The sequence below is a fragment of the Vanacampus margaritifer genome, chromosome 19 (assembly GCF_051991255.1).
Source record: "Vanacampus margaritifer isolate UIUO_Vmar chromosome 19, RoL_Vmar_1.0, whole genome shotgun sequence".
NCBI classification, from domain to species: domain Eukaryota; kingdom Metazoa; phylum Chordata; class Actinopteri; order Syngnathiformes; family Syngnathidae; genus Vanacampus; species Vanacampus margaritifer.
Window position 1 is genome coordinate 16,142,110 of NC_135450.1, and position 20,552 is coordinate 16,162,661.

Here is a 20,552-nt window from a genome sequence, read left to right on the forward strand (position 1 = left end):
ATGTCCAAACAGTTATTTTTGTTTGTTTGTTTGTTTTTCCTCATCACCATCTACTGGATCAAGAAGGACACTGCCTCATTAGCCCAAAGGTCATACGCTCTACTAAATTTGAAATCAAATGCATGAATTGGAAAGAAATCATAAAAAAATAATAATCTTGCCCCACATTGTGGCAATGATTATGTACGTGACTCACATGGATATGAGCGGCTCGATCTCGCCTTGACAAAGTTTTCTGGCCGACATGGGCCGCCCAAAGTTGACGTACATGCAGCCGTAATCCTCGCGTAGGACCCTGGCGGCCTTCAGCATGCCCTGCAGACGAGAACCCCGACCTCAGGTTACCTTGTCGTGGCTCACCGGATGAGAACCCGGGACGCACCAGGGTGCTCTCTTTGGGCTTAGGGATGCCCAGGAGCTCGCGGGCCAGCAGGGATTCTTCCAGAAGTCGGTCGTAGCTCAGGCTGATGGGAACCAAGGTGACGTCGTCGACCTCGCCTTTAAAGTAGGGATCCAGCACCATCTGCAACATACCTGCGTGATCCGACAGATGGGCTATCATGATTTTTTTCAATCAATCAACCAATCAATATGACTCGCCTAATTTGGGCGTCAATGATTTTAGTGAGCGACTTCGGAAGCCTTCGATGTAAAATTCCACAGGTGCAAATCCTGTCTACGGAAAATAACATGAATGCAATTGAGTACATTTGTACACGCTCGTTGAAGAAAATAAAAACATGTCATATACCCTGATAAGGCTTTTCACGTATTCCGACAGCACTTCACAGTACAACCTGTTGGTGGCGATGTTGCGTCGGATGTAGAACGCTCCGCAGCGACGCAGCATCTCGCCCATGAATTTCATCCTTGCCAGAGCTACGCGTCACAGGAGGGAAGAAAACAGCAATGGTGAGTCTCGATTTGTTTTTTTTTATCACAGTGGCGCCATTTTGCATGAGGGGCAAATTTGGGAGTGCCCCGCCAAAAAGTTATTAAATTTTTTCCATGTATGTTTCACATATGTATGGATTTATTAATGAATAGTGATTTAGTTGCAACTTTAATGCAGGTGTGGCAGTGCCCTACCATGTCCAGCAGATGTCACTGTAGTGGAAAAAAAAAAGAGTTTGTGTTTCTTACCAATGTTAGCATTCTACATATTTTTATAATTTTATACTGATACCTTGGGTTTAATTTATTTTGAAACTTACTTTGATAAATTAAATACATTTTACCTAAATAAATAAGAATGAATTGTTATTAACAGAATATGTGTTTTGCATTTAGGAATGTTTAATACCACTTTTTTTTTTTCCATACAGATACCAGTTTGAGTATTCACTCATTGAATACTCACTTTAACAATACCTCTCTTAATTTTGATATATAAAATTTAATTTAACACAATGACAAAAAAATGTACATTGCAGAAAAACATAATGTAATTAATTACGCCTTTAATGTTTTTTTTTTTTTTTTTTTTTTTTTTTGTAACCCTTGCTTTTAAGCTACACTATATTTTACTGTAATCTGTTTTTAACCCTCAACTGTAGCACTTTGAGTTTTCCCTGAAATGTAAAGTGCATTACAAATTAAGTGTACGGTATTATTACTATAATAATAATAATTTATGATCATTATTGTTATTATTATTATGTAGTGTAGTATTCGTGTGCTAAATGTGTGCTTTTAATAGCTCGCATCAGGAGGCAAAAAAATCCACCAAGGAACAGCTTGTACGTTGAAAAACTTGTAAGTTGGAGCACTCGTAAGTCAAAGTATTTACCCAGTCCAGAAGCAATGACGGGTAGTGGGATGTCATATGTAAACATAATGTAGGAGATGACTAAAAAGTCGGTGTAGCTCCTGTGGTTGGGCAGCAGGATGACGGGCCCCTCCGCCGCCGCCTTCCGAAGCTGCAAGGTGCAAAATGTTTCAGAACGCAAACAAAGTTTCTGTCTGTAAATGTGCGCAAGGAAGACGTCGTCGTCGTCACCACGTGTAGGGCGTCCATGTTGACGTAGATGCTGGAGTAGATGCGCTTGAGCACTTTGCTGAGCATGAAGCCCATCAGACGCACAAAACCCAGCTGCAGCTTTTGGGACATCTCCTCCAAAATGGCGGCGGCCTGCGTTCTCACCGCCTCCGGTGGCGTGCCCGTCTCCATGGCAACCTGACGAACACGCCATAATATTGGAAACATCCCGGTTGTGTGTGTGTGTGTGTGTTTTCAAGCCCACCTCGACCATCACGCGGTGTACATTGTGAGACGCCAGTACGGCCGCTTTGAGTTGACTGGCGGAGGGGGGCTTTGCCCCACTGTAGGACTGGGGCCTGAAGGCTCTGAGGGCGTGGCCTATGTCGCTGCCCCGCCTCCTTTCCACCAATATGTCCACCATCTCATCAGCATCATCATCCTCCTCCTGAGAGCCAAGTCTTGCATATTTCCAACACTGACAATAACCACATATATAATTAATACAGAGTAGTGATGACATATTTTTGGTCATTTTTAAAAAAAAAACACTGTATAATTTATCGAATAATTAAATACACCTGCACATTTAATGAAGTCCAGTATAAGGGTTGTGTCACACGTCAGGAGAGTGTATATTTGCATAATGAGAGACGAAATATTAGAAACAGTGCAGACCACAACCACAGCAAATAGTTTGAATACAGTATTATATACCACCCTGATTGCGCAATCTGTCAAATTTTGCTAAAATAATGTCATATAATAATTCTTAATACGTCGCTATGAGTTTACTTAGAACGGCACAGAATGCACGTCACCACTGCTCAAAATTAGTTTGAAAAAAGAAAAGAAAAAAGACTTGACGTGTTTGAGCATAATCACAACTGTAGCAACTTCAAACCCGACTCGTCCTTACCCTGCTTTCCATCACTTGGTGAGCGAGCGTCTCGCCCAACTGAACTCGCACCCGCTACCGAATCCTCCCCTGTGGGTTGTTATGACGTACAACTCCACCGAAAATGCATGCAAATGCTTTAAGGGTGCAAACGTAAAACTAAAACAGCGGAAATCGGCCTGAAAAATGCTAGCAGAACTTCCGCGTCCCGTGAGAAAGTCTCTTCTTTCACTTTCGTTAGACGGAATCCAAGTAAACGCCCCCAATCCCAGCCTTGGCCACCAGGGGGCAGTATAATACAGACATGAGCAGATACTGTACATGGAGGCAGAGACGTCACAACTCAGAGGGGGAAAAAAAACCTGCAGTGTTATATTCTCTCTCTACAAGACCATTTATTTGACTTTGTTTAACTTTTAAACAGTGAGGATGGTCTAGGGCAAATTTCAAGCTCTTTCATAGAAAGAATAATACACATTTTCAAACATATAAGAGTACTGTATATACATACACGTAATAAATCTTGCTTGATAAACATTTGGTTTGTCATTAAGCATCCCTCATACACATCCTAAGAAACACTGACAAATTCCCTTTGCAACTTCTTTGATATGACTTTTGATTGCATTTATAGACAGATTTTTTTTTTTTTTTTTTTTTACATTTCAAGTGAAGGACAGATGCGTTGAAATATAAAATATTTGTGCAGAAAAATCAGATTTTTAAGAGCTTGCTTTCTATACACAACTAATTAAATAAATATTTTTGACACTTAATACGAAGTCAAAACCGAAGTAAGTACAACTAACGACTCACGTGTGTGATGCAAGTATGAAAATAAAGGTCTATAATTGGCGCCAAGTTTCGCTCCTCTTCAAAAAATAAAGGCTCACTTCAAATCAATAAGCTGCCCCGAATAAATTATTCAGTCACAAAGTGCACTTCAATACTACAAGGTGCAAAGCCCAGTCTGAGAATGTAGCAGCTAGTACATCCTGCGTTGACCGACACCACGAGTAGCACCGACGGTCAGCTGCCGGGAACTGGGGTGCGAGGGGGTGTGGTTCCCTGACGGTCCACCAGGGGGAGCTGCTCCCTCCAGTAAGTGAAATGGCTGTAGGTGTCCGAGCAAGGGAAGTCCGAGGACGATGCTCGCATCTTGAGGGGGAACACGTGGTCTACCACCTCCCCGAGACGGACGTACCTACGAAGGCGGGCGATAGTCACTTCAAGATGTAATTTTTTTAAATTTATTTTTTATTCATCAGGATTTGCCTCATGTTACGCACGATGAGATGTTGGTCTTGGCGTGCTCCTGCACCAGCTCCCCTTTGGGGTTCACCGTGAATATCCTGTTCAATGGCACCCCAACTTCTTTGTAGGAAAAGACATCCTGACAACCAAAATGGAGGCCAAAGGTTAGAAAGATGGCATCCATTTTGTGGCATTGGTGTACTATTCTGAGCTCTATTTGAAATGTCTGCAGTGATGGGAAATGAAGCTTCATGAAGCACTTGCAATATTTTTTTTTACTCCTCTAGATGGTGCTCTTGGCTTAAAGATAAAGGCCAGTGCAATGGAAATTGATGACATTTCCACTGCATCTGCCATCTAGAGGAGTAAAAAAAATATAAGTGCTTCATGAAGCTTCATTTGTTCATCACTAGTTAGACACCTCGGAGCGACTCCATCTAACCTTTGGCATCGGCCCATATTAGAATGTGACGGTTTGCAAAAATATTGAGGTATCACAATATCAAAATTGCACACATTTTATTTATTTTTTTTAATATTTGGGTGAAGAAAAACTGCATTTTGTCCCACTGAACACAATCTATTTTATTTTTTAACAAAATATAGAATATTGGGTGCAGAAGAAACGTGTTAGCCTTCTTCTTAAGTCATAGTGTCCCATCACTGGTGAGTTATTTTTTAGAAAAGAGCTTCTCATGTTGCCCTTGAGGCTAACTAGTACCTACTGGCACATTTTATTTATTTAATACATTTTTCAAAGGGAAAAAACGTATCTGCAGTGTCTCTTTTTGGAGAAAAAAAATCATATTGTGCCCTGCTTTGACGTCCCCTCTTAAAAAAAAAAACATTAAAAAAAAAAAGATCTCATTCCCATTCAGTTATTGAAAGCTTAACTTTTTAAACCACGCTAAACCGTCAAATTATTATGACAAGCGCAATCGAACATGATTGGAAGGATTACTTCCAATAGGAAAATGGAGTCTAAATTCCAACCAATCAGAGCTTGTGTGTGCGTACCGTGGGCCTGTTGCCGAAGGCCGCATAGAAAGGTTGCGTGTTGGGGTGGAAGAGGTTCCTGATATCAGTCAGACATTCCACCTTGAACTTCTCCGGCTTCTTCTCGATCACTTCCCTGGAAACGCACCCACGTACGGAAAGTGTTCATTCGTACCAGTGGCACACAGTTCTGCCACACTCGTAACATGCACATGGACACACGCATCACATGTGCTAGTCGCACCTGTGCAGAGCTGAAAAGAGGCTGCTGGGGCTGAGCAAGACGGGCCCCACGGGCAGCATGGTGCCCCTCTCGTTGACCCAGTGCAGGTAGCCCCGCGTCATGTCCGCCATGCCGATAGCTCGGGCCGAGCAGTACAGGATCTTGTAGCCGTTCCTTCAAGTGGGAAGAGGAGGAAGACCGACGGTTCGAGCGGGACTTTTACTCACATGCCAGACCGTGAATGACGGAACGCTTACTGGCTGACTTTGTGGTAGAGCTGCGCGATGCCCTGGTGAGTCCAGTCTTTACCCAAGGTGGGAAGGATGTGGCCCAGTGTGTCCGACCTGCAATTTATATTTTTTACATTATTATTATTATTATTATTATATTTTTTATATTAATATAATACAATAATTAGTTGGTTTTAATCATTATTTTATTATTTTAAAAAATAGACAAAGAGGTCACTTATGTGACCTTCTTTTTCTTGAACGGACGTACAATAACACAAAAATAAATACTTGATAAAAATATTTTAAATTAACCTCGAAAGCTCATGAATATTGCCAAACATGAAACACAATTTTTCCATAATTATACTTTTAGTTAGTTTTACTAATGTAAGATCCAGTTTCAGTTTCAGTTCAAGCGTTTTTGTTTTGACTTTTTGTGTGTGTTTATATTTACTTTGTTTTTGTTGAACCGTGAATCAAATAATAAACTTAAACAAAAAATAATAAATATATTTAAATTTAATTCTACTTTTAGTTGGTTTTACTAGCATATATCGTTTCAGTTTTCTTTCTTTTTTTAAACTTTTTTTTTTGTTTTTGTGGTATTTTGTTGTTTATTGGTTAGTTTCACGTTTTTGTTTAACCTTGAATCAATGACACATTTATATAATTAATAAATACATTTAAATACAATAATTCTATTTTTTGTTAGTTTTACTAACGTAAGATGTAGTTTTAGTTAATAGATTTACAGTTTTAAAAATCAGCCTAAAAATTGATCATTGGGATTGAAAATGAAAGATGACATGATCAGTAATTCTTGATCAATACCACACACACGCACACACCTGGTGATGGTCCCATCAATGTCGGAAATGATGATCTTGTCGTCCCAGTTCCAGAGGTAGATGGTTCCCTGGCAGCGGCACGTTCCCTGGTACTGAGTGGTCACACTGAAGACCACGTCGTTGGCGCCGTCCCGCAGCTGCAGCGACATCTGCGTTCGCACGACACGCAAACGTCGACATGTGAGAGACGCACAACTAAAAATAGCTGAAAATCTACAATAACAACAAAATTAAATCGCCTCACCAGCTGCTCGGAGGTGAGCCTGAGCGTTTTCTTGTACGTCACGCTTCCCGCAGCCATCCCGGCCTCTGATTGGACGCCGGCCGAGCTCTGCTTGGTCGCCCTGTGGTCTTCGTCGCTGGACGACGACTCTTCTTTATGCCGGCTCGCCAACGACCCGACTTCGGCCGGACCGCTGACCCCGCGTTCCGAGACGGAATCCTAGCAAAAGGTTTAACTAAAGGTGATTCTCTGTGAAAAATGACGAAAAAGTTTACTCTGCCATTTACAGTAGTTGTGTAACTCGTCTTGTTTGTGTCTTGACTGTATTTTACTGCCCCCTGGTGGCTCAATGGCGCACACCAAGAAGGGTTTGCCTATAATTAATTTTGCACAAACTGTAATTCTTGATTACATTATATATTCCTTTGTTTTATAAAGTACAACAGAGCGCTACTTTCCTAAAAAAAAAAGTTTTTTAATTTTTGGTGGGGGAGAGGCTGGAATAGATTAATCCCATTAGCATTCATTTCAATGAGGAAAAACAATTTGAGATACAAATGTTTGGCGTTACTAGTGTGGTCACTGGAAACAAATTAATAAATTTAATTAAATTAACTCTTTGACTGCCAGACGTTTTCAGAAAAGGGATGCCGTGGGTGCCAGCCGATTTAAGCATTTTTGACTGATCTTTCAAGGTCCACAGAAAATTATGTGTTTGGACTATGGAAACACACATACTACCAAATGAAAGATTTGACTCTCATCTTTCATCAGAAAAAAAAAGTTTGTTTCTACCTTATTCCATTTTTCAGTAATCAACAATAGAAAATGGTTAGTTTCACCTCTGTTTTGAAACAAACGTCTTTTAACGTCTTTGGCACTCCTCCATAGGATTTTACTAAACGTTATTTAACGTTTTTGGTAGTCAAAGAGTTAATTAAGAAATGCTAATAGTAAACCCAGCAGGGCTCTCAGGTTCTTGGAGGTCAGGTGTCAAAGCAAACATGGTGAAGTAGCATTTGACTGTTATGCCGCAGGCAAATGGAATTTAATTTCAGAAAGCTACTTTTTATTTCTTAACTTTTCTTTAAAAATCTTTAAATCTTTTGTTTACAGGCGCTTGTGCTATAGAACTAAAGCTAATATGTAAACGTACCGATTTGCTGTTACGTCCTCTCCAGGAGAACCACCACCTCCCTCCTTTCTTGGGCATCTTCTCCTTCATGATGTTTTCCACGGCGGCCTGGAGCGGATGGAGAGAAACCCCAAACACAAAAGGGCAGGAAAATAAACTTAAGACAACAGAAGCAGACCATAAAAGAAAAAAAAATTGTGACAAATGAAGACGTTTGAAGATGAAGTTACAGAGTTGTAGCCCAGCAGATCAGTGACATGCCACAGAAGGAATTGGAAGGCGGAGCAAATAATAGAGAGGCATGTGTACTAATGGATGACAGCGAGTTGTAAATAAACAGGGAGGAGGGACAGAAGAAGGAGTTGACATGAGATAACCTTTAACTTGTACATTGTGTTGCGGTGCGAGCAAGAAGCTAATTCGGGTAATGCTAACGGATGCGAGTGTGTCACTCGTATTGCGTGATTTCCTACCTTTGGCAGCGGCTTGTGAAAGGCCTGCATCGCCAGCATGATGGGAGCTGCAGTGCTCCAATTATAGTATCTGAACAAGCAAAGTATTTATATCAGTTCCTGCGGCAAAAAATAACTCGGCACGACAACACTCGCTGGCCACTTCATTAGGTACACTCGCATATCTTATTGACATCCGAAACCAATGCTACATGGCTTCGCACCTTGCCATCCTGCTGACTTGGCGGTACTGCGCGTTCCGTTCCAGGAGCGAGTTACGCAACATGTCTTTCGGTGACCCCCATAGCTAATAAGATGTCAGCAGGTTCGACAGCATTCTCTATTCAGTCCCCTCTGTAGAAATATTTAGATCTTAAGACTTCTTTTTTACACTCCCCCCCCCCACAGACATCTGGATTTTGGCCTGTTTTACTGCCACTTCCCCTAAGAAGAATATTGGAGGTTAAGACTTTATTTGACCGTGATTTTATTTCTGGCTTAAATGGATGGATGGATATCTTGTGCAGGTATTGTACCTGGCCATTGAGAGTATGGAAGACCAAAACTGTCAAAATAAAAAATAAAAATTTAATTAATTAATGTGAAAATAAAAACAGATATAAAAAATTGTATATATATATATATATATATATATATATATATATACAATTCAAAAACAACAAAATAAATATAAATGGGAATAAAACAATAAATATATATTTATTTATTTTTTATCTCGTTTTTTATTTATTTATTTTTATATACAAAAAAAACATGTATACATATATACACATTTTTTAATTTTTAATTTTGGCAGATTTGGTCCTCAGTGGTCTTCCTATAACCAAGACAGCAAATGTGGCATTTTGCCATTTTCCTCAAGTGTCTTACTTGGAGCCGATTTTCACCACCAGGTTGGGGTCGTCGATGACTGACGGGTTCTGAACAAACTGCTGGTACGAGATGATCTTGGCGTGGAACTGCTCTGTGAGTACAAGCAGGTCAAGTGGACAGTTAGTTGTGCTTTTTGTGGCGTCCGAGGTCGTCCCGCATGAGCCGCCCCGCCTTACCTTTACCGATCTCCTTGTTGTCGGTGAGGCCGCCGCACAGGGAGATGGCGATGGACGGCAGGTCACCCGTCGGGTCGCTGAAGCCGTCCACACCGCTGTCTCCCCCGGAGCTCAGCGACTGCGGGGAGAGACTGGTGCTGCGCAGGCCCGGGTCCGACAAGCTCCTTACCGCTGCGGCGCCGTCACTGTGACACACCAGGTGAAAAAATGTGGCAAAAATGGTTTAAGTTATTTACGTTCTATTACATTATGTAATTACTGTATGTTTTTATAAAGTACAATGTTATAGATTGCAATTTTTCAAATTAAAAAAACATTTTTGGGGAAGTTGGAACAGATTAATGGCGATTGCATTCATTTCAATGGGGAGAGATGATTTGCAGTACAAATGTTTGGATTTCAACTTGTATCTCAAGGCACTACTGTAATTGCCTATAGATGCCACAAGATGGCAGCAAAGCACTACTTTTCTATTTGACATGGATTTGGCCTGTCTAAAAGAAGCTCCTATGCTGACTTCAACATATTCCTTGGCACCAAAGCACTACTTTTATGTCATGGCTTTAGTTTGGTGTGTAAAAATAGCACATCAAGGGTAGGATTCCAAAAATTGGTAAGTAGTAAATTACAAATATATGCCTTACCTCTTTGGGAAATACAAGGCGGCCACTTCGGGCTCCAGCTCTGTGAGGTCATCCAAGTAAACGCCATCATCACCCAGATGTCGGCTCCTTTTGTCTACAAGAGCACACATTTTCCATTTCAGACATGAATGTTGACCTTTTAATGGCCTGTACACAAAAAGACGGAAGTGTGCACATCCACCCAGTGAATGTCAATTAAACAGCCAAGTACAAGTTTTGTTGGCTGCCTCTTCTGAAAATGTCATTTCCATTCATTTCAATGGGGAATGACGATTTGAGTTACAAGTCAGCAAATTAATCTCATATCTCGTATGACCTTTTTTCTTGGACGGAGAGTCGTTCTTTCCGACCGCGCCATCCGCCCTCGTCGGGTCCGTCTCCATCGCCGTGACGACGGCCGGCTCCTCATTGAGAATGGCTCGGAAGTGCGTGCTCTCCGATACCGGGATGGACACGGGAGCGACCGCCGGCGGCTCGGCTTTCGTTGAGAGGAAGGATGGCTGCGGCGGAGGTCAGGGGTCAGGTTACACGCAGAGGACATTAAACATTCATTCGAGGCACGTATTGATGACGCTCACAGTGGCGGCCTGCGGCAGCTCCCCCCAGGCCCAGTGCATGGCCGAATCTTGACTGCCCTCGTCGGACGGCTTCGTCATGAGCTCCGAGTCGCTTTTGGGAGAAGTGGGGCGAGAGTTTCCAGGGCTGAGAAGGAAAACAAAAGACATTTTTACAACATCATAACGCAGCCATTTTCAATTGAGTTCCGAGCAAATGCCGCACCTGTGAAGGGGACTCCAGTCGCCGTCGGAGCGAGCGTAGGCGGCAGGTTGTTTGAAAGAACAGCTGGTCGGCCCGACTGCCGCTTCCCTGGAGGAGGGTCTGGAACACAAAGTGCAACGTGTCATTAGATGCAATCTCAGTCAGAAAAACTAAGAAACTAAATTGGTTCAAAAGGACCCTCTGCGTTTTTTGGGGGGAATGAATAATTAATTAGCTAATTGAATTTTCATGCTGGACTTGACTTATCTGCTCACGGGTTGTTTGCACAAGCTCATGTTGGAACTTGTGAGCCTCCGCTACGTACCCACAAGCGTGAAACATACGCGGAGCAACATTGTGGGCTATGCAAACTGGAAATATAGATTTACATATTCCAATTTTTTTAACACTTACTATACTGAAAATGATCTGTTCAACTTGTTGACATTTCTTTCTCATAACATTTTATTGGCTCGTCTAACCCTCCTCTTAAAAAAAAAAAAAAATGAGGTCAGAGGTGTCAAGTTATACATTCTTTAGTCTTGTCTTTTATAGTGTTATAGTCCAAATTTAGATCTCACGCCCATCTTGCACATATCATATTAAATGTGACCTAGATGATGATGGATGTACACGTAGATTTGTTTCCTGCACGTTTAAGTCAATCGGGCCTGCAGAATCAAAGCAGAAATGCTGCATGCCTGACCCGCATACTGCACATGCTTAACTGTTTTGGATGCTAGGCAGGCTTAATTTCAGAACGTCGCGTTGGCCAAGACGCTCCGAGCACTTAAACGTTCACGTGCTGATGTTTTCCATACGTCTTTCCTAAGTGATGTATTGCTGGCTGACTAAGCCACATGCACTCATTGCGTACGTGTGGGGGCATAATACTAGCTATACAGTATTGTACTTTAACTCTTTGACTGGCAGACGTTTTCAGAAAAGGGATGCCGTGGGTGCCAGCCGATTTAAGCATTTTGACTGATCTTTCAAGGTCCACATAAAATTATGTGTTTGGACTATGGAAACACACATACTACCATATGAAAGATTGGACTCTCATCTTTCATCAGAAAAAAAAAGTTTGTTTCTACCTTATTCCGTTTTTGAGTAATCAACAATAGAAAATGGTTAGTTTCACCTCTGTTTTGAAACAAACGTCTTTTAACGTCTTTGGCACTCCTCCATAGGATTTTACTAAACGTTATTTAACGTTTTTGGCAGTCAAAGAGTTAACGTTTTTGGCAGTCAAAGAGTTAATAGATCATTAAATAAAACAGAAGCTCTTCCCGGTGTGAGTGACTTGGCCACCGGGGGCAGTATAATACAGTCATGTAGAAACAAACAAAGAAGAGTTATGCAATTAATACGCCTTTATGAATTGTTTTGCCCAGCCATATGTCTTGATGCACAGTTTGTGTTCACGTATGCGTTCCTTGAAGTGATACATCACCGCCTCAAAGATGCTATTCGTTAGCACGTCTATGGTGTTTCCCATTATGTGTTATTAAGCTAGCAGAGGTAAAGTTGTGTGGTTTTAAATACACGACAAAAAGATGCTATTCATCAGCACGTCTATGGTGTTTCCCATTATGTATTAGCATTAAGCTAGCAGAAGGTAAAGTTGTATGGTTTTATATACACGTCACAAAGATGCTATTCGTTAGCACGTCTATGGTGTTTCCTATGATGTGCTAGCATTAAGCTAGCAGAAGGTAAAGTTATGTGGTTTTAAATACACGATGTGCAATTCTCTTGCTGAGTTGAGTTCACTGCCACCATACAACACTCGTATCGCAAATTTTTTGCTCGCAAGTCAAAGCGGGGAAAAAACTCAAGTCACTCGTATCTGAAGGTACTACTGCATTAAAAAAATTGGCAGAAACACGGCTCACGTTCCTCCTTTTGCTCACCTGTTGCTCTCCATCTCTTCATCAGAGCTGATGTCAATGGTGAACATGTCCTCGTCCTCCGAGTAGTCGCCGCTGTCCTCCCTCTTCAAGCTGTCCAAACGCGCCTTCCTCCTCCTCTTCCTCCGTTTCTTCACCATCATCGTCGTGGCCGTCGCGCCGGTCTCGCCGCTGCTCCCCGCCGAGCCCAAGGTCTGCACGGGAGGCCCCGAGCTCTTCCCCATCAGCGACGAGCTCATCAGAACCAGCCCGTCCGAAAGGATGGGCGAAGTGGCCAGGTAGGAGGGAACCACTTCCTGTTGACATCAATACATAACATGTCGGCTACCGTGGAAGGCCTCAGAACTTGTCATTTGTTAAAACTGACAATAAAATGTTTCTAAAAAACATTCCAAAAAATACAATTTAAAATCATTAATGTTATAGTAGCACTCTATTACAACTGAGTCATGCTACCAGCATAGCAACCACGGCTAACGTTGGCTTGCTTAGAGTGCTAATGCTAGCTTAGTCTTGCTAGCGCTACTGTTTTGTGGAAACAGCAAGTCACAGTCCAGTAAATTGAACAGTTAAATTGTTGTGTGAAAAGTTCAACTCGAACTTGAGTTCAGCATGAAGGCAACAGAATAACTTGCTCATCTTTTTGCAAGTCTGCGGCTAGCTAAATTAGCTTTCTTGTGCTGCCATATGCTTATCTTAACCCTACAACTTCTAGCTATGCATGCTAGTTAGCTTTTGTATGCATATTTCTGGCCTTTGGTGTGACTGGCAAACGTGTTCCTTCTTTGTCTGGCGTTTCCAAGTAACTATAAAAAGCAGCAGGAAAAAAAAAAACGTTTTAATCACACTTGGCTCCAGGAAAGAAGAGCTGGAGGTTCTACTGTAACTCCATATCGTGTGTCTACATCTCTTGGCAGAAGCGAGCAAGTGAGTTCGGAAACATATGATGTTGTGGTCTGCGTAATAGTCGTCACGTTTTTTCAACTCGGGGGGGAAAATAACCCGTCTGCCTTTCCTGTTCTACTCCAGCTGAAATAAATCACCGACTTCCTTTGTTGATGCCGTTCCGCAGTCTCGGGGTAGTTTATGGCTTGTTCATGTATTTCAGCTGCTCATTTTGTCACGTGCATGGATGGGATGTCCACACACACACAAAAAAAATGCTTTCCAAGAAATGGGGAACTGCTTCTTCTATTATCGTGTTCCATGAACTTGAGTTGTGATTGGCTTGTAATCGCCTCCAAAGACTTAAATTCCATTTGAAGGGAAAAGAAATGTCTCACAAAAATTTATAGTAATACGCCGTAAAAGATTGTTACAGTAATTAACTGAGATTTTACAATAATTAGCTGTCAAATTTTTTTTTGCCAGTTATTTTAATGTCAATTCTGTTGAAAGCCTCCGGTGGCTTTTCCACGCCACAACAACGAGGCGCTCAAAGCCTGCCATGCGAAGTCGCTGTCGACATGCCGACTTTCACGTCCGACTTATTTTTTTTACTTCCACTTTCTCGCTTATCCGCTTTTGCTCACACACAAGGGTTGACTGTTGGCACTAAAACTTTGCACGTTTTCAGCAATTCTTTTCAATGTATTGAATTTGGCGTTAAAAACAGGAAATGTGAAAGATTTATGGCCATACTGTGGAATATAGGTTAGTAAATGCTTTCTGGGAAACGGAGGAACGTGGTTCAGCTATAAAAGGAAAAGAAGAAATTCCTGGCGGCCGCGCCAACTCCGCAGACACAGCGTGACCTTATTTCCTCAGACCGACCACATGTAAAATATTCGGGATTGCGCGTCACAGTGTTTGTGATGGAGGCGTGTGTGTTTACATTTGAAATCAGTTTTCTTTTGAATCCTTGCACCTTGGGCCTTTTAACAGGTTTTGCTAGCATTTTTTTGATCGCTTATGTAACTACGCGAGGGTGGCAAAATGTAAATTGCACTTCTGCGTAGCCAAATGAAGCCCATAAAATCCGTTTTGTTTTTTCTTTGGCTTTTCATAGTTTTTTTTATGATATGACAAAAAATGGCACAGTTCATAGAGGGAATGGCGAACCATGTAAAAAAAAAAAAAGTCTGTACCTGATTATTTTCCATTTCCTGGACAAAAAAGGCCTCCCCGTTGTCTCCCAGCTTCATATGCAAATCCACTGGCTCTCCGTTGATCTCCATGTCCACCTATAAAACATCCATTTTTCAAGTTTTCCGTGTGTGTTTTTTTTTTTTGCTTGCCTCTTCACTTACTGACCACTTTCTCTCGCGAGCGAAGGACGCCCATCTTGCCGAAGCGGACGTGGAAGGGCGAGCAGTGCAGGGAGCCGTCGGGCTGCCGCACGACGATGACGTCGATGCAGCCCGACAGCGTGGCCGGGTTCAGGCCTCGGTACAGCTCCTTGACCTGCACCAGCACCTGACCCGCCAACTGGCCCACGTAGTTCATGGTCTGACGGGTCTGGTGGAGACGCAACACAAGCAGAAAAGGGGCACATTACGTTTTTTTTTTGTCACAATTGGAAATAATTGAGGCGTTTTGCATGATCTGTCCGTCGACTTGAAGGATTATGAACGTAATAACACTTCTAATTTCATTCTAACGATATGTTGTCTGGTATGTTGTGGCTGAGAGGAATTAGCGCCCTGGTCCACACACAGACGTGTGCGAATACCTTACATTCCCACAGTCACAGCTCCCGTCCCAGAAAGGGCGGGAAACTTGCCCAAGCCTTTTCCTGACCCCGAGTTCAAAAAGGTTAAAAATGGATGTCACACAAACTGCGATACATGTGTCACGTATTGTAAGAAATGGGAGGAAGATGTCGAATAGTGACAAATACACTTATGACTTGACAGCTAGCTAGCCTGGTGAGTGACGTGGGTGTCAACGAGGAGTGTTCAATTGGCTGGCTGGCTGCGTGTTGTTACTAAGCACGAGTTGACGGATGGCAAACTGGCATTACAATAACTCTTTGACTGCCAGACGTTTTCAGAAAAGGGATGCCGTGGGTGCCAGCCGATTTAAGCATTTTTGACTGATCTTTCAAGGTCCACAGAAAATTATGTGTTTGGACTATGGAAACACACATACTACCAAATGAAAGATTGGACTCTCATCTTTCATCAGAAAAAAAAAGTTTGTTTCTACCTTATTCCGTTTTTCAGTAATCAACAATAGAAAATGGTTAGTTTCACCTCTGTTTTGAAAAAAAAACGTCTTTTAACGTCTTTGGCACTCCTCCATAGGATTTTACTAAACGTTATTTAACGTTTTTGGCAGTCAAAGAGTTAACTAACTAGTGACTCAGGCAAAAACGGAAAAAAAAAACACAAACGCGTATACACACAAGACAAAAAAACTGCACACAGTAATGCTGGGATTCAAACCCAGAATCTCAGTTTTGAAAGCTAGGGATAGTGTTGCACAAGAGGATGATTCAGATCAAGTCATTTGCTTCATTTGCTTCATTTGCTTCGGCCAGCTGAGTTGACAACATTTCAGTCTGAACACACCACAATGTTTATTGCAATTTGAGTTCATCTCCAGACTGCAGCTATTTTTAAAACCTCCTTTCATCTTCGTCCGCCGTCGCCATGCGAGCTGTTTAGATCGTTTTTTTTATTTCGTTTGAAAGTGGGGGGGAAAAAAAGGAATTAACACCAGCGACAACCCCTCATCGCCTTCTGCGCGTTTTCTTGAGGCCCGGGAGGAAAAGAGGAATTTCTGAGAAGTCTTTAAATGTTGCAACATGTCAAAACGAATGGCCGATGGCCATGTAGCACGACCTCCGCGTGTACTCTACATGGCCAGGCCCGCCGTTGCATTTCTTAAAAAGCAACTCAAACCTCAGCGGAACTGTTATAAAAAGCAAAACAACTGAAGCCACTCGGCCTCATAATTTGAAAAAAAAAAAAATCTTGTCATGAAAATGAAACAAAAAGAGGACCGCTAATTTCGAGTGGGAAGTGAAAGCAAATTGTCTGGAATTGAGTGAGCTACTTAAAAAAAAAATACAAATGTCATTCACACTATACTGTAAGTTGCTTTTGAATGCAAAAATATGATTTCAGCATTTCCTTTTGATGGCATTTTTAGTCTTTCCTCACCCCTACTAGAGTACAGTAGTACGTTTATTGGTTTTGCATATATTTGATTTTTTAAAGAGGCCCCCAAGTAGGAAAATTACATATTACTAGTTTGTATATTATTACCATAAGCGAAACGGATTGTCGTTAAAATTTTTACTAGTACTTAACATCTAGTGCTTAGCAAGTAGTACTAGTAGTGCACAGATGTGAACCTGTGCACACTTTTGCCTCATGAGTAACATGTAGTTGTCCTACTAGTTAGTGGACAGGTCATACACTACTAGACTTGACGAATGGATGGCGTTAGTGGAAACATTCAAAGTTGTAGTATATGCCTTGAGATGGATAGCAAGGATATCAATTGCTCATCGGTGACTGCAGTAATTGATCTTAACATATCATATATTTAGAGCAAAACAAGAGAAAAATTACATTATTACGACAACTTGGTACTGTTAAAAGCGATATAAACTAGTCGTCTCTTACCTTCTGAATTGAATACGGTGACAAAACGATCACTTCCTCAGCGGAACATTATAAAGCAGCCACTTCCACTATTGTAAAGCTCCAGATTGTTTTCGCCGTGACAAAACGTGAGCGACATTGGACATCATATGAAGTAGAAATGCAGCAGTCATTCCTCCGGACAGCTGATGACGCCTCGCTTGTGCTGGCTGGCTTTCTCTTTGGTGTCTCGTGCTACGGTGAAGGCCCCGCCCACCGGCCAATCAGCGTCGAGCTGCTAAACTCGCCGTTGAAAGTACAACCGCGGTGACGGTTCATTTTTTGTTGTTTATTGTAGCTCACGAGCTAGCTTAAGTGATAGTTGATTGGTAGATAGATATTTTATTCATCCAGAAGGGAAATTCACTTGATGAAACTTATGCCAAAACCAGCAAAAAAACTACATTTAAAAACTAAGCACACAGACCTACTGGAAAGGATGAAGGATAAAGAATAATGAAAGGAAATGTAATTTTATTTATTCATGTTTAATGTTAGTACAACGGGAACATTTGAGTCAAATGTTTAAAAAAAAAAGTTTTTTAATGTGTTCTTTTCCGCCGTGGTTGCACAGGTGACGTCACCGAGACGGCCTGATGCTGTGAGGTGATCCTCTTGGCCAATCACAACACAGCGAGACGCCACACTTCATGTTTGCGGTTTTTAGTGCGAAATTCAGTCCCCCTCCTCCTTCCTCCTCATCATTACTAGCTCCTCCTTCTGTGAGCATAAGCACGCCATGCAAATATTTGATGGATGTAAAGCTCAAGAACTTTACTTAAGTGGAATGTTGAGATGTCTGTACTTGAGTGTTTCATTCTCAGACTTTCCTCCCTACATTTGAAAACAGATGCTTCGCAGTACTTGGCAATTAAATGGACTAAAATCAGTAGGCTGCTTCTTACATTTTCTAGATTTTTGTTTTTAACAAGTATCTGTATCCACTTGTAATGTGTAGGCGTCCGTTTGCGTGAATGGAGAAGGCCATTCAAGTCAGAAGCGGGTAATTAGTTAATTGTACATTGCATTGTGCAATCTCACATTCACAAGCAATAAAAAGACACTAATTGAAGGATTTTTTTTTTTTGCCTCCTGGAAGGAAAGTTCTGCCTTTTGCCCCATCTGGAAAGCCAATCCTGTCACAATGTGGCATATACAGCAGGTTAAGTTCATTTAACTTTTTTTTTTTTCATGTCCTCCTTTTAATAGGCACCGAGATTTTGCAGCTTGTTGGCGGTGTCCTATGAGGACACACGAGATCGACAGCTTTTCTTACACGGGTTTCAAGGAACGACATGCATTGCCAGGAAGGAGGCCCGACGTATGCCAACTTGATGCATGAGCCACTCAACAAGTTACATCGCCGTATAGGACTAACCTGTTTATGACCTAAATATGCAACACATCCTCCGGGTAATCCGTCTCAATCTCATCGCCGTCCTCTATCTCAAAATTTCAAGGCAACCAGCGTTAATAAATGAAGCAAGAAACTTTTAGATATTCTCAATTTTAACTTTTTTTGGTTGAGTAAAAAGTTTTTTTTATCATGCAGAGAAAGGTGAAAGAACGAGGAGGGAGGATTTCCTTTAAAGTCTGGCTTGACAGGTGAACCAGGGTTCTTCACTGTCGTGGCTGCTTTAGAGCGCCTCGTTGTCTCACCGTGGAAAAGCCACGCAACGACCTAGTGGGATTTTTTTCTGGATGTATTTTAACAAATGTACTCTGGATCTCAAGAGACAAGACTTATCAAGTCGAGTTGTGTCTTTCATAAATTTGAAGCCAAAACAAATCCCACGTCCTTGAATCTGACTCGAGTCACGCGACTCAAGTCCACCACCTCATTCTCTCCATTTAAAACCCTCATGTTGCCAAAATTGGCTGCCTCCAAATACCAAACCCTAAACGTGACTCATGGCCTTCGTGCTGACTCACAAGCTGGCACCGCGTTGCGTTTCCACAAAGCAGTATTCAAATGAGGCACCGCGTGAGCGAATTGGCCCCGGAGCGAGTGTTCTCGCCATTTCTGCTGACTCAACAGTATCGCTGTAGCGTGTAGTAAACCCTTTTACAATCTGGAGGCCTCCGATTGGCCCTGAGCGTCATATGATGTGACACGAACATTCACGTAATGCCACCAGAACAATGAAAGCGAAACGCATAACTGACATATGAGATAAGTTTCTTATTTCCTTGTGGGCGCAAAATTGTTGGTTTATTCCAATCTGCTGTAGAAATTGTCTTTTTCTACATAATACGAAAATACCGCAGAGATTTACATTTGACATAGATATATTAATCTTACTCGCTATGCAGTTTACTGTGTTTTATTGAACATTCCCATCTGTGCTTTCCGCACACAAACAACATGCTACTTTCATACCAGCCCTGCATGCAATTGGAACACAAATAAACCACTGAGGAACAGTTACAAAACATTGAGCTGCCCATTTTTTTGTAGCGCTTGCCTTCATTTGAGTTGTGGGGTAAGCGAGGAACACCCTGGACTGGCCGCTAGCCAAATGCAGGACACACAGAAAAACAACAGACACTCATATTTACTCCAATGCTACATTTAGCGTCAGGCTTGTTTTTGGGAATTTGGGAGTAAGTCAGAGAAATCACCAACCTGAAGAAGATCTGAAAGCTTTATGCAGAATACTGATACAAAATATGCATGTGCGGTTCTGGTATTATTTTTCGCCAACTCGCATTCTGCACTGTAGCATCTGTGACTTTGAATGAGTGTGACGTTGTTACCATTTCTTCAATAAAGCGATTTAAAAACTCTGAGGAGGGACTGCAATTCATTCTAACCAGCCGTGGCAGCCTACATAAAATTAGCTAACGATGTTTACTCAAGCGTAAATATAATACACTAGTCATATTTTTCCTCGACTTCCCCACCCTTGATGTCCACCCTGGCATCTTCGAGCATGCTTTTATTACCCAGCTCCATGTTTTGTCTGAGGAATAGTGTTCAACAGCTTCCTCCAGCTCTTCACCCTCCTCTGCCGATGTCATGATTCCATTGTACGTATCCACAAATGTGTTTAAGTCCCCCGAGTCCTGTCCGGCGATCCTCGCTCTGCGGTGGCCTCAATCAGTCTGACCGCCAAAACTCCAAGTGCGCCAGACTAAATTTACTTGGGGCCCTCAAGTCGGGGAAAGTTGAGACCAGGCCCCCCTTTTCGGCGAACCGGACCCGCTGACTTCTTCGGCATTTCGGAAGAGGACACCTGCTAGGATGGCTTCTGAGAATGTTTGATTTGGAGATGTACACACGCGAAAGTCGTGGGGACCTTGCTGGACTCTTATTCCGTGTTCCTGGGGACAC

General features: G+C 42.0%; 2 protein-coding genes and 1 long non-coding RNA gene across 4 annotated transcripts in view; 1 reads left to right on the forward strand and 2 right to left on the reverse strand.

The window, feature by feature from the left end:
- gnpat2 (glyceronephosphate O-acyltransferase 2) overlaps positions 1-3,094 on the reverse strand; it is an 8,331-nt gene extending 5,237 nt beyond the window's left edge. Inside the window, exons 1-8 of one of the 2 annotated variants that reach the window (XM_077553514.1) lie at positions 2,898-3,094; positions 2,244-2,456; positions 2,003-2,176; positions 1,790-1,919; positions 752-879; positions 601-676; positions 383-534; positions 197-315 (exon numbers count right to left, since the gene is read on the reverse strand). In XM_077553514.1, the coding sequence (XP_077409640.1) occupies positions 197-315; positions 383-534; positions 601-676; positions 752-879; positions 1,790-1,919; positions 2,003-2,176; positions 2,244-2,456; positions 2,898-2,909 (1,004 nt within the window). In that variant the 5' untranslated portion in view covers positions 2,910-3,094. Of the gene's footprint in view, positions 1-196; positions 316-382; positions 535-600; positions 677-751; positions 880-1,789; positions 1,920-1,999; positions 2,177-2,243; positions 2,457-2,897 lie in introns of both variants that reach the window. The other variant, XM_077553513.1, reaches the window with a different exon arrangement.
- Positions 1-19,986, forward strand: part of LOC144039819 (uncharacterized) — a 20,545-nt gene extending 559 nt beyond the window's left edge. The window contains exons 2-8 of the long non-coding RNA XR_013289539.1: positions 782-912; positions 6,479-6,610; positions 6,678-6,894; positions 9,155-9,227; positions 9,339-9,509; positions 12,655-12,904; positions 18,428-19,986. This is a non-coding gene — a long non-coding RNA (uncharacterized LOC144039819). The remainder of the gene's footprint in view (positions 1-781; positions 913-6,478; positions 6,611-6,677; positions 6,895-9,154; positions 9,228-9,338; positions 9,510-12,654; positions 12,905-18,427) is intronic.
- Positions 3,223-17,363, reverse strand: lpin1b (lipin 1b). Its single transcript, XM_077553512.1, has 19 exons — positions 17,201-17,363; positions 14,880-15,083; positions 14,714-14,809; positions 12,630-12,922; positions 10,735-10,833; positions 10,533-10,656; positions 10,271-10,454; positions 9,955-10,048; positions 9,311-9,495; positions 9,132-9,225; positions 8,262-8,331; positions 7,810-7,896; positions 6,675-6,872; positions 6,431-6,579; positions 5,607-5,693; positions 5,371-5,523; positions 5,148-5,262; positions 4,166-4,269; positions 3,223-4,080 (listed from the first exon to the last, which is right to left on the reverse strand). Exons 2-19 carry the CDS (start codon positions 15,069-15,071, stop codon positions 3,906-3,908), a joined length of 2,499 nt encoding a protein of 832 aa, XP_077409638.1. The 5' UTR covers positions 15,072-15,083; positions 17,201-17,363; the 3' UTR covers positions 3,223-3,905.
- Positions 19,987-20,552: the final 566 nt, after the last annotated feature.